This window comes from Pantherophis guttatus, chromosome 4 (assembly GCF_059756535.1).
Source record: "Pantherophis guttatus breed Tessera chromosome 4, ASM5975653v1, whole genome shotgun sequence".
Lineage (NCBI taxonomy): Eukaryota > Metazoa > Chordata > Lepidosauria > Squamata > Colubridae > Pantherophis > Pantherophis guttatus.
Window position 1 is genome coordinate 65,895,368 of NC_142066.1, and position 12,799 is coordinate 65,908,166.

A 12,799-nucleotide genomic window follows, 5' to 3' on the forward strand; every position below is an offset into this window, starting at 1 on the left:
TATTATTTATTAAATTTATTTTCTTTTACAAAGCCTCTAACAAAAGATATGTAAGGAAATTCAATAGTCATGTGTGCTTATGAACTAGAAACTATTTTTTAAATAAAAGAAGTAAAAAGGAATGATTTTTCCTTAGGATTTCACAATGGGAGTACATTTAAATTAATTTTAAAGCATCCTGGAATTAAAAATGAGAAATTTAAATCAAACTTTTCAGTAAAGTCAAGTTAGGATTGCAAGAAGCAATGTCTTTAAACCAATATCTTCAAGGTCAATAAAAAGAAGTATTAATTTATTCAATAACTATTTAATAAATTGTGGAATTTGCTCTCATCCTAAATTGAAATTTTTGTTAAAAATATTTTTATTTACTTATAAAAAATACTGGCTGCCCATCTTACCTCTGGTCAGCTTACAATACTAATCCATAAACAATAGTGTTATTCATGGTGGCTAGTCCTGATACCTAGGCACTTTTTTCTGGAATCAAGTACATAACTTAAACACTAACTGCAAGGAGCAATGCAAGAAAAATCCTACTGCTTTCCTCTTTTTAGAATCAAGATCACTGGTAAAACCACACTTGCAATATTGTACTCAGTTTTGGTCATCACAATATAAAAAGGAGGTTGAGGACTCTAGAAAGAGTGAAGAGAAGAGCACCAAAGATGATTAGGGGACTAAACGTATGAAAATGGTTTATATGAATAATGGTTGCAGGAATTAGGTATGTCTAGTTTAATGAAAAGAAGGACCGGGGTGATATGATAGCAGTGTTCCAATATTTAAGGGCTACCACAAAGAAGAGGGAGTCAACCTATTTTTCAAAGCACGTGAAGGTAGAATAGAATAACAGAGTTGGAAGGGAACTTGGAGGTCTTCTAGTCCAAGCCCCTGCCCAGGCAGGAAACTCTATACCACTTCAGACAAATGGTTATCCAACATCTTCTTAAAAATTTCCAGTGTTGGGGCATTCACAACTTCTGCAGGCAAGTTGTTTCACTTATTAATTGTTCTAACTGTTAGGGAATTTCTCCTTAGTTCTAGATTGCTTGTCTCCTTGATTAGTTTCCACCCATTGCTTCTTGTCCTACCCTCAGGTGCTTTGAAGAATAGTTTGACTTCCTCTTCTTTGTGGCAACCCCTGAGATACTGGAACACTGCTATCATGTCTCCCCTAGTCCTTCTCTTCATCAAACTAGACATACCCAGTTCCTGCAACCGTTCTTCATATGTTTTAGCCTCCAGTCTCCTAATCATCTTTGTTACTCTTCTCTGCACTCTTTCTAGAGTCTCAACATCTTTTTTACATCGTGGCGACCAAAACTGAATGCAATATTCCAAGTGTGGCCTTACCAAGGCATTATAAAGTGGTATTAACACTTCACGTGATCTTGATTCTATCCCTCTGTTTATGCAGCCTAGAATTGTGTTGGCTTTTTTGGCAGCTGCTGCACACTGCTGGCTTATATCTAAATGGTTGTCCACTAGGACTCCAAGATCCCTCTCACAGTTACTACTATTGAGCAAGGTACCACATATACGGTACCTGTGCATTTTGTTTTTCTTCCCTAAATGTAGAACCTTGCTTTTTTCACTGTTGAATTTCATTTTGTTAGATAGCGCCCAATATTCAAGTCTGTCAAAATCCTTCTGTATCTTGAGCCTATCTTCTGGAGTGTTGGCTATTCCTGCCAACTTGGTGTCATCTGCAAATCTGATGAGTTCCCCATCTATCCCCTCGTCCAAATCATTGATGAATATGTGGAAGAGCACTGGGCCTAAAACAGAGCCCTGGGGTACTCCACTGCATACTTCCCTCCATTTAGATGCAGTTCCATTGAGGATTACACGTTGAGTGCGGTTGGTCAGCCAGTTACGAATCCATCTGGTGGTGATGCTGTCTAACCCACATTTTTCTACTTTATCTGGTAGTAGGTTATGGTCTACTTTATCAAATGCCTTACAGAAGTGCAAGTAAATTATACCAACAGCATTCCTAAGGTCCACTACTTTTGTCACTTCGTCAAAGAATGCATTAAGATTAGTCTGGCATGATCTGTTTTTGACAAACCCATGTTGGCTTTTGGTTATTACTTGGTTTGCTTCTAGGTGTTCGGTGATTCGTTGTTTGATTATCTTTTCCAGAATCTTCCCTGGTATTGAGGTCAGGCTGATAGCTCTGTAGTTTCCTGGATCTATTTTTTTTTCCTTTTTTGAAGATGGTAACTACATCAGCTCTTTTCCAATCCTCTGGCAGTTCCCCTGTGCTCCAGGATCTTTGAAAGATATAGTTCAGTGGTTCTGAGATCTCATCTGCCAGTTCCTTCAGAACCTTGGGGTGTAATCCATCTGGTCCTGGTGATTTGAACTTGTCTAGGGTAGACAAGTGTTCACTTACCATTTTCTTCCCTATTTTAACGTGTTTCTAATCTGTTTTTTGTGGTGCTGTTTTTGATACGTTGGACTGTTTTTTCCTTTTGTGTAAAGACAGATGCAAAAAATGAGTTAAGTCGTCCTGCTTTCTTCCTGTTGCTTGTCACCTTCTTGCCACTTTCTCCCAGCAATGGGCCAATTGTTTCTTTGACTTTTTTCTTATTTTTAATATTTAGGAAGAAGCTTTTTTTGTTATTTTTTACTTTAGTCGCAAGCCTTTGTTCATTGTGAGCCTTACCATTCCTTACTTCATTTTTACAGGCTCAGGCTATTTGCTGATATTCTGCCTTAGTTATTTGTCCCTCTTTCTACTTTTTATATTTGTCCTTTTTGTCTTTCAATTTGTTAGAGCAGCGGTCACCAACTGGTGGAGAAAATTTTGGTGGTCCGCAGAAAAATTATTTGCATTTTTTTATATTGCACTAAATCAGGGATCCTCAAACTACAGCCCTGGGACAGATACGTGCAATGAATGTTTGTGTTGCTGAAGAGAGTCTCCCCCTTTGGGATCTTTTTGTGCAGGTTGGAGGGGGGCAGAAATTCTGACTTGGGGTCTGCTTCGGCCCCCTGTGCGGGGCTTTGGGCGAAGACTAGAGGGAAGTGCCGCCGGAGGACCTTGTTCCAGTGGGACTGTATCATGGCCTGGAACTGATTGACTATCTCAGTCCGCTGAGCCTCCAGGCGCCGGTACCTGGCCTTGCACTCCCACAGGTCTTCCCTCTGCTTGGAAAGCCTATGCTTGTAGTCCTCAGTGAGGTGCTTCTGCTGATCCTCCTTCCCGATCAGATCCGATTTGAACTGAGCTGTTTTGCCAACTCTTTCTCATGGTGGCTGCTTAGCTGCAACAACTGCTACCTGTTGGGGCCCTAAGGAGCTTGGGTGGGGAGGCGAGGAGTGGCTGGCAGGGGAGGGGTGAGTAAAGGCTGCCAAGCTGCCCCTTGACGTGAGTGACATCAAGTTGGCCATGCCCATCCAATCACATGATCACCTAGCCATGCCCACCCAGCCAGTCATTAGGCAGATCGTATTAGTGGTCCATGAGATTTAAAATTATGAATTTAGTGATCCCTGAGCTATGAAAGGTTTGGGACCCCTGTGTTAGAGAGATCTTTATGCAGCAATACTGTTTCTTTTGAGATCTATTATTTTTCTTCTTCATTGGTATTGTGCTAGACTGGGTTTTTATAATCTCACTTTTCAAAATTTCCCAAGCTTCTTGAGTTGTTTTCCCCTTGAAGATTCTCACCATGGAATCCTTCTCAAGCTCTCTCTAAGTTTATTGAAATTAGCTCTCTTAAAGTCTAAGACTCTAGTTTGACTTTGTTCTACTACTTGTGTTTGCATAATATTGAATTCCAATATTGTGTGATCACTTGCCCCCAAGGTTCCTGTAGCTTCAGCACCTTCTATCATTTCGTCTCTGTTAGTAAGAATTAAGTCCAATATGGCTGATCCCCTTGTTCCCTTTTCTACTTTTCGGGAAACAAAAGTAGAACAAGAAGCAATGGATAGAAACTAATCAAGGAAAGAACCAGCTTAGAACTAAAGAGAAATTTCCTGACAGTTAGAACAATTAGTGGAATGACTTGCATTCAGAAGTTGTGGATTCTCCATTACTAGAAGTTTTTATGAAGAGTTTGGACAACCATTTGTCTGACTCCTGCTTGAGCAGGAAGTTGGACTAGAAGACGTCCGAGGTTCCTTCCAATTCTGTTATTTTGTTATTCCCTAATCTATCAGGCTAGACATTAAATGACACAAAAGATTAAACTAGATGGCTTTTTGACATGTTTTGTTTTTTTTATGTTACAAGAAGGAAGATGAGATTGCTGTCATATGTGATCAGTTGTCCTTGACAGGGAATGGAGATTCTCAGAAATTGTTGATAGGAAAAGAATAATTTTACAATTTTAATTTAATTTAATATTCAGCCTATTAATGGTTAGAAAGTTTATTGCTCTTCTCAGGAAGCAACACATGCTGCAGACCATACCTTCTAAAAATAAAGGAGTCAGTGAGAAGATTATGATCAGGTAATTTACTGAAGTTATAATTGAAAATGCGCCATTCAGGAAATAGAATCTGTTCCTTGTATAGACTGAACTAATATAGTTATTCTAAAAATGGCCTGGTTGTTTTCTAGAAGTTAATTTTCAACAATGAATTCTATGGTATTCCAGATCAGGGGTGAGTTCTACCTACCTTTAATACTGGTTCACAACGGAATCGCGTGTACGCCAAGCTTCTGTGCATGCACAGAAGCTTCTGTGCATGTGCAGATCACCTATGATGACATCCGGGGCGGTGAGCGGAGCCTCCTGCCAGTTTTACTACCAGTTCTTGCGAACCAGTCCAAACCAGGGACAACCCATTACTGTTCCAGATATATATCTTCCCCCATACAGATGGATTTCATAGAGCACAAGCTGCTTCTAGTTTATAGGTTAAATAAAAAGCTGATCCATCCCAGAAAATCAGTTTGCTATCATTAGGAAAAAAAATGTTTTGAAGTTTCCCAGAACGTTTCATTTTGTCACAGTTGGGATGTACACACCTAATGGTCGTAATCACATAGCAATTTCCTTGGGAGGGGATTGTATTTTTTTATTTTTATTTATTTATTTAATTTTTATACCGCCCTTCTCCAACAGGGCGGTGAACAGCCGAGATAAAATATAACATATAAAATTTAAAAAACAGTTTAAAAGACATTAAATAATTTCGGCCCACAATTTAAAACAACCCAGTTAAAACCAATTTCAAATTAAAACCAAAAGGATGGGATCAAGCCAGCCCGGCTAGATGAAATAAATGAGTTTTCAGGGCCCGACGAAAAGTCCGGAGGTCTGTTATTGTGCGTTATCTCTGGGGGTAGGTCGTTCCAGAAGGCAGGTGGCGCCACTGAGAAGGCTCTCTCCCTGGGGGCCGCCAGCTGACATTGTCTGGCCGACGGCACCCTGAGGAGGCCTTCTCTGTGCGAGCGTACTGGCTGGTGGCGGCAGAAGGCGGTCTCGTAAATAACCCGGCCCTAAGCCATGGAGCGCTTTAAAGGTGGTCACCAACATCTTGAAGCGCACCTGGAAGACCACCGGAAGCCAGTGCAGCTTGCGCAGGAGAGGTGTCACATGGGAGCGCCCCGTCACTCCCATAATCCCCCGTGCGGCCGCATTCTGGACCAACTGGAGCTTCTGGGTGCACCCCAAGGGGAGCCCCATGTAGAGAGCATTGCAGTAGTCCAGGTGGGAAGTGACGAGTGTCTGAGTGACCGTATGTAGGGAGTCCCAATCCAGAAAGGGACGCAACTGGCGTATCAGACGTACCTGATAAAAAGCCCCCCTGGCCATGGCCGTCATAAGCTCTTCTAAAGACAGCCGTGCATCCAGGAGGACGCCCAAGTTGCGAGCCCTCTCCGTGGGGGCCAGTGATTTGCCCCCAATAACCAGCGATGGTACCAGCTGGCTATATCGGGAACGCCGGAAGCCACAGCCACTCGGTCTTGGTTGAGTTGGTTGAGGGTTGAGTCAGAGCCTGTTTCTCCCCATCCAGGCCCGCACGGCCTACAGGCACCAGGACATCACTTCAAGGGCATCATTGGGGTGGTCTGGGGTGGAGATGTACAGCTGAGTATCATCAGCATACTGAAACTTGTCTTATTTATCTACCAGCTATTGCATTTTATCGTCTCCTCAAAGTTTGCAAATACCTAACAATTTAGAGCAAAGAAGGTTTGTTATATTTGCAAAGGTATCTCTTTTGTTTGAATAACTGACTGTTTTTTAAAAGTATTCGTATGTTTTTGGATTTCTGATTTTCTGGGAGAAATCTGCTTGTGACAACCATATTCTGCATGTCTGAGTTGTAAATTAGAGTTTTTATGGAAAACAATAAAAGGAAATAACTTTACTGCAATTTCACATTATATAATTACTTGGATGAAAATGGTTTGATCTTGTTTCTAATTAAAGAGCTGGTGATAGTTTATTGAAGGTTCTAGGATTCAATCACAATGCTAGCCAACAAAATAAGTGAATATTGAATCATAAGAACATTGGGCATTACACAAAAAGTCCTTTGATGGATAAGGGTAATTTATAAGCTACAGAGAAGTTAACATGTTCTTAAGAACATGACTGTGACTTGAAGCAAAGTATCAGAAATCTTTAAAAAGGTATCGACTTTTGGATTCTCAAAACTCAGTCCCTTATGCTGTGATGTCACAGCAAAAAGAATCAAAGTATCAAAAATATTTTAAAAGGTATCGACTTTTGGATTCTCAAAATTCAATCCCTTAGGCCGTGATGTCATAGCCTACTATATAGTGAATGCTTCAAGGACTGGTAATGTAACTCTTGGAAGTTTTCTTTTTGGAATGAGATCTATCCTCTTGGGGTAAGAACTTTGTCTAATTATAGAATCTGATGCTCTGACTCCAAGAAACTCTAATATCAGTTTTAAGTTGTAGGATCCAATTGTTAGGACCAAAAATGTCAAAATACAATTTCCAGTTCAAAACCAGACTTATAAATTGATTTAGAATGAAATTGTAACAAGCCATGTTCTACTTTAAATAAATAGTCTAATATAATGACAATGGCCCACAAGGAAAAGCAGAGCTGTTCAGTCTGGAAATGCTGCAAGTATCCACTAAAAACAGATCTTTTATCTGTAAGCAGATAAAACCAGATAATTCTATTATATGGGCAAGTGTACTGTCTTAATTAGTATATTTCCGAAAGGAAGCCTTCAGAGTCATACAGTACCCCAAGATTTAAAAAACACACTGAAAAATACCTTTTAATAAAATAATAAAAATAATAAATAGAAATGAAGTCAAAACTAAATAGATATAAAAAAATCAAGAGATTACTTCAGTAAAAACTATTGCTCCACACTGTAATAAAGACTTTTCTTGTGATTCTTTAGATAGATGCAGAAAGCCATGGAGTATAGAGATCAAGAAGAAATATAAATGAAATATAAATAATAAATACTTATTTGGGAGCCTGGCTAATGCTACCTATCTTGAGCGATTTAAACCTGTATTTCTAGAAGAATGAAATACAATTACTACTATCATATATAGGTAGTCCTCAACTTACAACAGTTCATTTAGTGACTGTTCAAAGTTACAATGGCACTGAAAAAAGTGACTTATGACCAATTTTCACACTTTTGACTGTTGTCTTCATGGTCATGTGATTTACATTTGGATGCTTGACAACTGACTCACATTTATGACGATTGCAGTGTCCCGGGGTCATGTGATCATCTTTTGCAACCTTCTGACAAGCAAAGTCAATGGGAAAACCAGATTTACTTAAAAACTATGTTTCTAACTTTCTAACAAATGCAGTGATACACTTAACAAACGTGGTGAGAAAAGTCATAAAATGGGGTGAAACACACTTCTCATTTAGCAACATAAATTTTGGGCTCTATTGTGGTCATAAGTTGAGGAGTACCTGTATGCATAATTTTATGGATTTGGACTAATTTTAAACATTTCATCAAATTTAATAGATAGGGGGGAAAATCAAACTTACCCCTGTTGGCTTATATATTATGTTGTCCCCACTAAATCTTTCTGGTTTGGAAACAGACCTAAGGATTAAAATAATTTTGATCTTACTATTCTAGGATATGAAATAAGAAAATAAATACTGGAATAGCAACACATCTTTAGTCATTGGCTCAATCCAGATATCATGCTAAAGTATCATTTATTTTAGCCATTATTTATTAGCAAAGGCAAAAACAAAACCGTTTGGTTTTAATTTTTTTCTGCCCTGCATGAGAATATATTCAAACACCACATCCTAATTTGATTATCATTCTAAGTGCTAGCTGCAGTGAACAGACCAGCAAATAGTTTAAAACTCTGGTTTCCTGCCTGAAAACATAGCAATGACATGTAGACTTATATACTGCTTCACAGTGCTTTATAGCCCTCTCTAGTTTACAGAGTCAGCATATTGCCCTCAACAATATGGGTCTTCATTTTACCGTCCTCAGAAGGATGGAAGGCTGAGTCAACCTTGAGCTGGTCAGAATCGAACTCCTACAGTGAGTAGTGAATTAGCCTGAGTGCTGCATTCTAATCACTGCACTACTACAATCATAGGAGCTTCCCAATTTCTGTAATTCTCTGCCCCTAGACTGATTTCCCAAGATTGAATGTGTATAAGGAAGATACAAATAACAGTAATAGGGCTGCTGTTTTATGGAGAGAGTAGTTTCAAGACCAAATTTGAAAAAAAAATATTTTAAAATAGCTTTCATAGCATTGTTAAAGAAAGGATGCAAATGTAAAACTTTTTTGAATCATGTGTTAATTCATAAGGATAAAAGTTATATTTTCAATATTTAATACACTGTTATTTAATCTATTGCAATTATTTCTTACATTTAAAAATCTTACCCAAATGCAGCTAGGAAGACACAGTCATCATGCAAAACATTTGCTACTCTTTCAAAGTTCCTGTAATTATCAGAGTCTTTTTGTTCAAAATAGCCAATAATGTTTCTTTTATTGCGCTGTAACACATAAAACATACATAACATTCTAACTCACCCTTTAAAGAAATTAATATTTTCATAAATTCTATAGTTCTTTAAACAAACAGATGATATCTATTAGAATCAAATGTAACATTAGAATAAAATCATAGTCCAGGATCTCAAGTATACCCTTGCAACAAATAAAAAAATGTGCAGACAATCTTGGAAGTATTAATCTTATTATTATATCCATTTTTATTAAGAACCTATATTTTCATTGAAATAATGTTTTACATGTGCCTGTGTAGAAGATATCATCTATTTCCTTCCAGTCACAAAAACAGTGACTACAGAATTTATACAACAGTAGATAAATGTCTATCCAAATATATTCTTGGGCTTGAAACACACATAAACTTCAAGATTCTCTGCGTTCTCATTTACAGGAGCCCATGATAGATTATAATGACTGTTTGTAAGGCATATTTAATACTCCTTTTATTTTCTCCCCATGGGAGTCGAGGTAAACTGGATAGATAGGGAGTGATTGACTCAAGGTTATCTTTGATCGCTGATGGTAGACTTAAATCTGGCTCATCTCTGCCTTAATCCAGTCCCTTGTCCACTTTGGATGGTGGCTGTCCACATCCATGACTATAATCATTTGGAAAATTAAGGACTACAAATTTTATGACTAATAATAAGTTTGCTTTCACTGCAATGTAGATCACATAACCAAAATTATTCTACAATATTTGAAATGCTACCAAGGAAGTTATTAAAATTAGCATTAATTTTAAAAATATTTTAAAAGTTTGAAAATTTAAAATATTTAAAAATATTATAATAGTGGTTATAAGACTTCTAAACAATCTTCACTAAATGAGAAAATGAGTGTAACTTGCTAAGCAGTTAACATGGATTTTCAAATTTATATATGGCAATCAACATATACTTATATACATACAAACTCACATCAAGAGAGTTAATTTCTTCCAAGCTTAGTACTTCTCTAATTGGATTGCTTTTCTGCTGCCGGATATAATCTGCTATTGCTGTCACTGATCTCTGACCTCGATACTCTCTCTTCATCATCATTCCATTCCGGAACAACTTCAAGGTTGGGTATTTACTTATCCTATATCTTTGAGCTATGTCAGCTGAAAAACAATTACAAAGTATTTGAAAACATGTACACTCAAGTGTTATATAGTTTGCATTTCTTTACATTTATATACAATTTAGAAGGAATCAAAATTATATTTCCCATCTTTAAGAAAGATAATGCAGAAGTAATTACATTTTGTTGCTTTAACTTCAATGAAGCAATGAGTCTATTAAAACCTCAATTATTTTTTGTATAGTGCATACTTTTTTTTCATGGTCACTTCAAAACTCATTCATTCCTATTTTTTAATTGTTTGTTTGAACTGTAAACAAAATAATGATTAATAAAATGATCTCAAATCATACCTCCAGGCATTGATCCGAATACCAAAATAATAATGCACTTTTTGCCAATTATAGAAAAAGAAGACTTTTGAGGGGTCCTTGGTGTTGTCTGAGCTTGGTTGTTTTCTTACAGACATTTCATTACCCAAACAAATCATCAGTGCTAGCCTTGTGTTCTAAAGTAGCACACACAAAAGATGCTACTTGGATTTCCTCCTGATACATCAACAGTATTTTGAGACACCCCACAAAAGTCTGCTCCAGTCTTCCTCTTATAAGATTATTGATAAGGTATTAAGAAACAGAGTTAAAGATTTTACTTATTTTACAAACCATGATGATAAAATTTGTGGGCTAAAGAATTCCTTTAGAGCAGTGTTTCCCAACCATTTTTTCTCCTGTGACCATCTTCTGATCTTATTTTCCCCCTGTGGCCCCTTAAGACGCCATTACCAAGTACAGACAGTAATTTCTGTTTTTTCTAATGTCAGCAAGATAGCATGCCAACTCTTGAAAAGACTCTAGCTAATGTTTCTTAATTGCCATGCTTGGAGGCTGGCGGGGTGGAAGATGTGGAATGTAGAATGTTTTCCTCCAATGTGCCAGACGTAACAAGGATAAGGTTCCTGAAACCCAAGGCCAGATCAACATGCCCTAGCAACGGCAGGAGGGAGTGCTGAGAAGTTCATCACCTACTTGGTTGGCTGACATGACCTGTGACACAAGGGGGATGGCCAGTATCTATTCTTTAATTATACCAAAAACACAGGAATTATTCAGTGTTGGTTTCACCTTTGACCGTGCTGATATGATGTACTCAATAAACCAGATTTTGAGGAAGCCAAGGCCTCAAGAGTCTTGAATTGATTTGCAGCATTATTCGGAACCATGACATTAAACCAACACTCCGTAAACTTGTCAAAACTCTAGGATTCCTGAGCACCGGCCCTCCGCCCGGTCACTTCAGGGGGAAGGGAAATCCTTAGGAAGAGATGGCTGAAAAAAAGGGAAGGAGGCCACAGGCAAGCCAGTGGAGGAACTAGTGACGATGCAAGCAGGAGCCCAAGTGAGCAAGGAAGTCCAACCTGACAGAGGTGTGGGAAGAAGCAGCGATCGGAGAAGCCCCTACCTCGCAACAAATGAATTCTGGTGGAGGAGAGCCCCCGGAAGAGTGCAAATTGAGCTCCCTGTGGCGGCATTCATGTACATGGGGGCCCAACTCATGCAGTGGAGAGAAAGGAGAGTGGTAGACTAGGATGAGCCGAGAGAGTGGAAATACTTGATCACACTTTTGAGTTCTTTGCTGGAGCGGCTGAGGAAGTGGTTTGACCACATGGGCATCCGGGGTGTGGAACCTCTGTACCAGTTGGAGGTAACGGAGGAAGTGATCCACCAAGCTGCCCAGCCGCTTCTGAAATGATGGAGCCCGAGTCCCCCTGTCAGATTCTGCCTCACCAGCCTGAAGTTTTGACTGATGGCAGGAGGGAAAAGCCTGAAGCGAGCCACTCCAGTGCAACATGAAGCTTTAACGGCAGGGACAAGCCACTGGAGAAGTTCCCGATCCTTGCCAGTGGCAGTGACGAGGGTGAGTCCCGGCCCCAGCAGCCAGTAGGAGCAACCAGCTCAGCTAAGCAGCTACTGCAGCCCCTCCCTCATGGCCCCAGGTGGTATCAAGCTCCCTTCCCTCCTGGGGCCTGGGTGCATTTACCTAAAGTCCAGGCCAGAATCCTGCAAGGAGTTAATTGAAGCAATAGGCGGTATCAGCTTATTATAATAATTGCAAGGCTGTGAGCTCCCAGTTGAAAGGCTGCAAATTAAGTCAGTTCAAATAAACAAACCTGGCCCAAGTTCTTCCCAACCTCCTCATCATTCGAATCTGCTGCCAGCTCTGCTGGCAGTTGGCGGGCCACAACACTAGGTCAGATCTGGAAGATTGAAGATTTGTTTCAGCACTTCTTCACACATGGAGAGGAGATAAACTCCTTTGGCAGGTTGGCTAAAGGTAACCCAGATACTGAAGTTCCCAGTTCCATCCCTGCAGCCTGCCAGTCAGCTCTGCCTGATTTAGCTTGTTGCCTCACAGGCATCCTGCCATCAAAGGCTGGAAGTGAAGGGGGTTAGGATGAAAGTGCAATAAAGCTGTGTGTGTATGTGATGGGAAATCGGGAAAGGGAAATGACAGATGATAAAGACCAGAGCAATCAGATTCTGCTTGTACCAGCATCCCATGGCCAGGCACCCCGAGAAATATGTGCATTACCTCCAAATATCTCATTGTGAAATTAGTTAGAGGTGTTCTCAAGAAGCTTTGAGTGACCGAACTATATGCTAAGCTATGCAAATGCAAATTCTACCAGAGTAAAATTGAATATCTGGGTTATAGCATTTCCCACGAGAGAAAGAGATGGACCCA

The 12,799-nt window shown here is 39.3% G+C and overlaps 1 protein-coding gene across 2 annotated transcripts in view; it reads right to left on the bottom strand.

Moving 5' to 3' along the window:
- The window catches only part of ERP44 (endoplasmic reticulum protein 44), an 88,135-nt gene that overhangs the window by 16,114 nt on the left and 59,222 nt on the right, over positions 1 to 12,799 (bottom strand). For both annotated transcript variants that reach the window (XM_034416384.3, XM_034416383.3), the window contains 3 exons: positions 9,910 to 10,094; positions 8,855 to 8,970; positions 7,980 to 8,037 (listed from right to left, as the gene is read on the bottom strand). In XM_034416384.3, the coding sequence (XP_034272275.1) occupies positions 7,980 to 8,037; positions 8,855 to 8,970; positions 9,910 to 10,094 (359 nt within the window). The remainder of the gene's footprint in view (positions 1 to 7,979; positions 8,038 to 8,854; positions 8,971 to 9,909; positions 10,095 to 12,799) is intronic.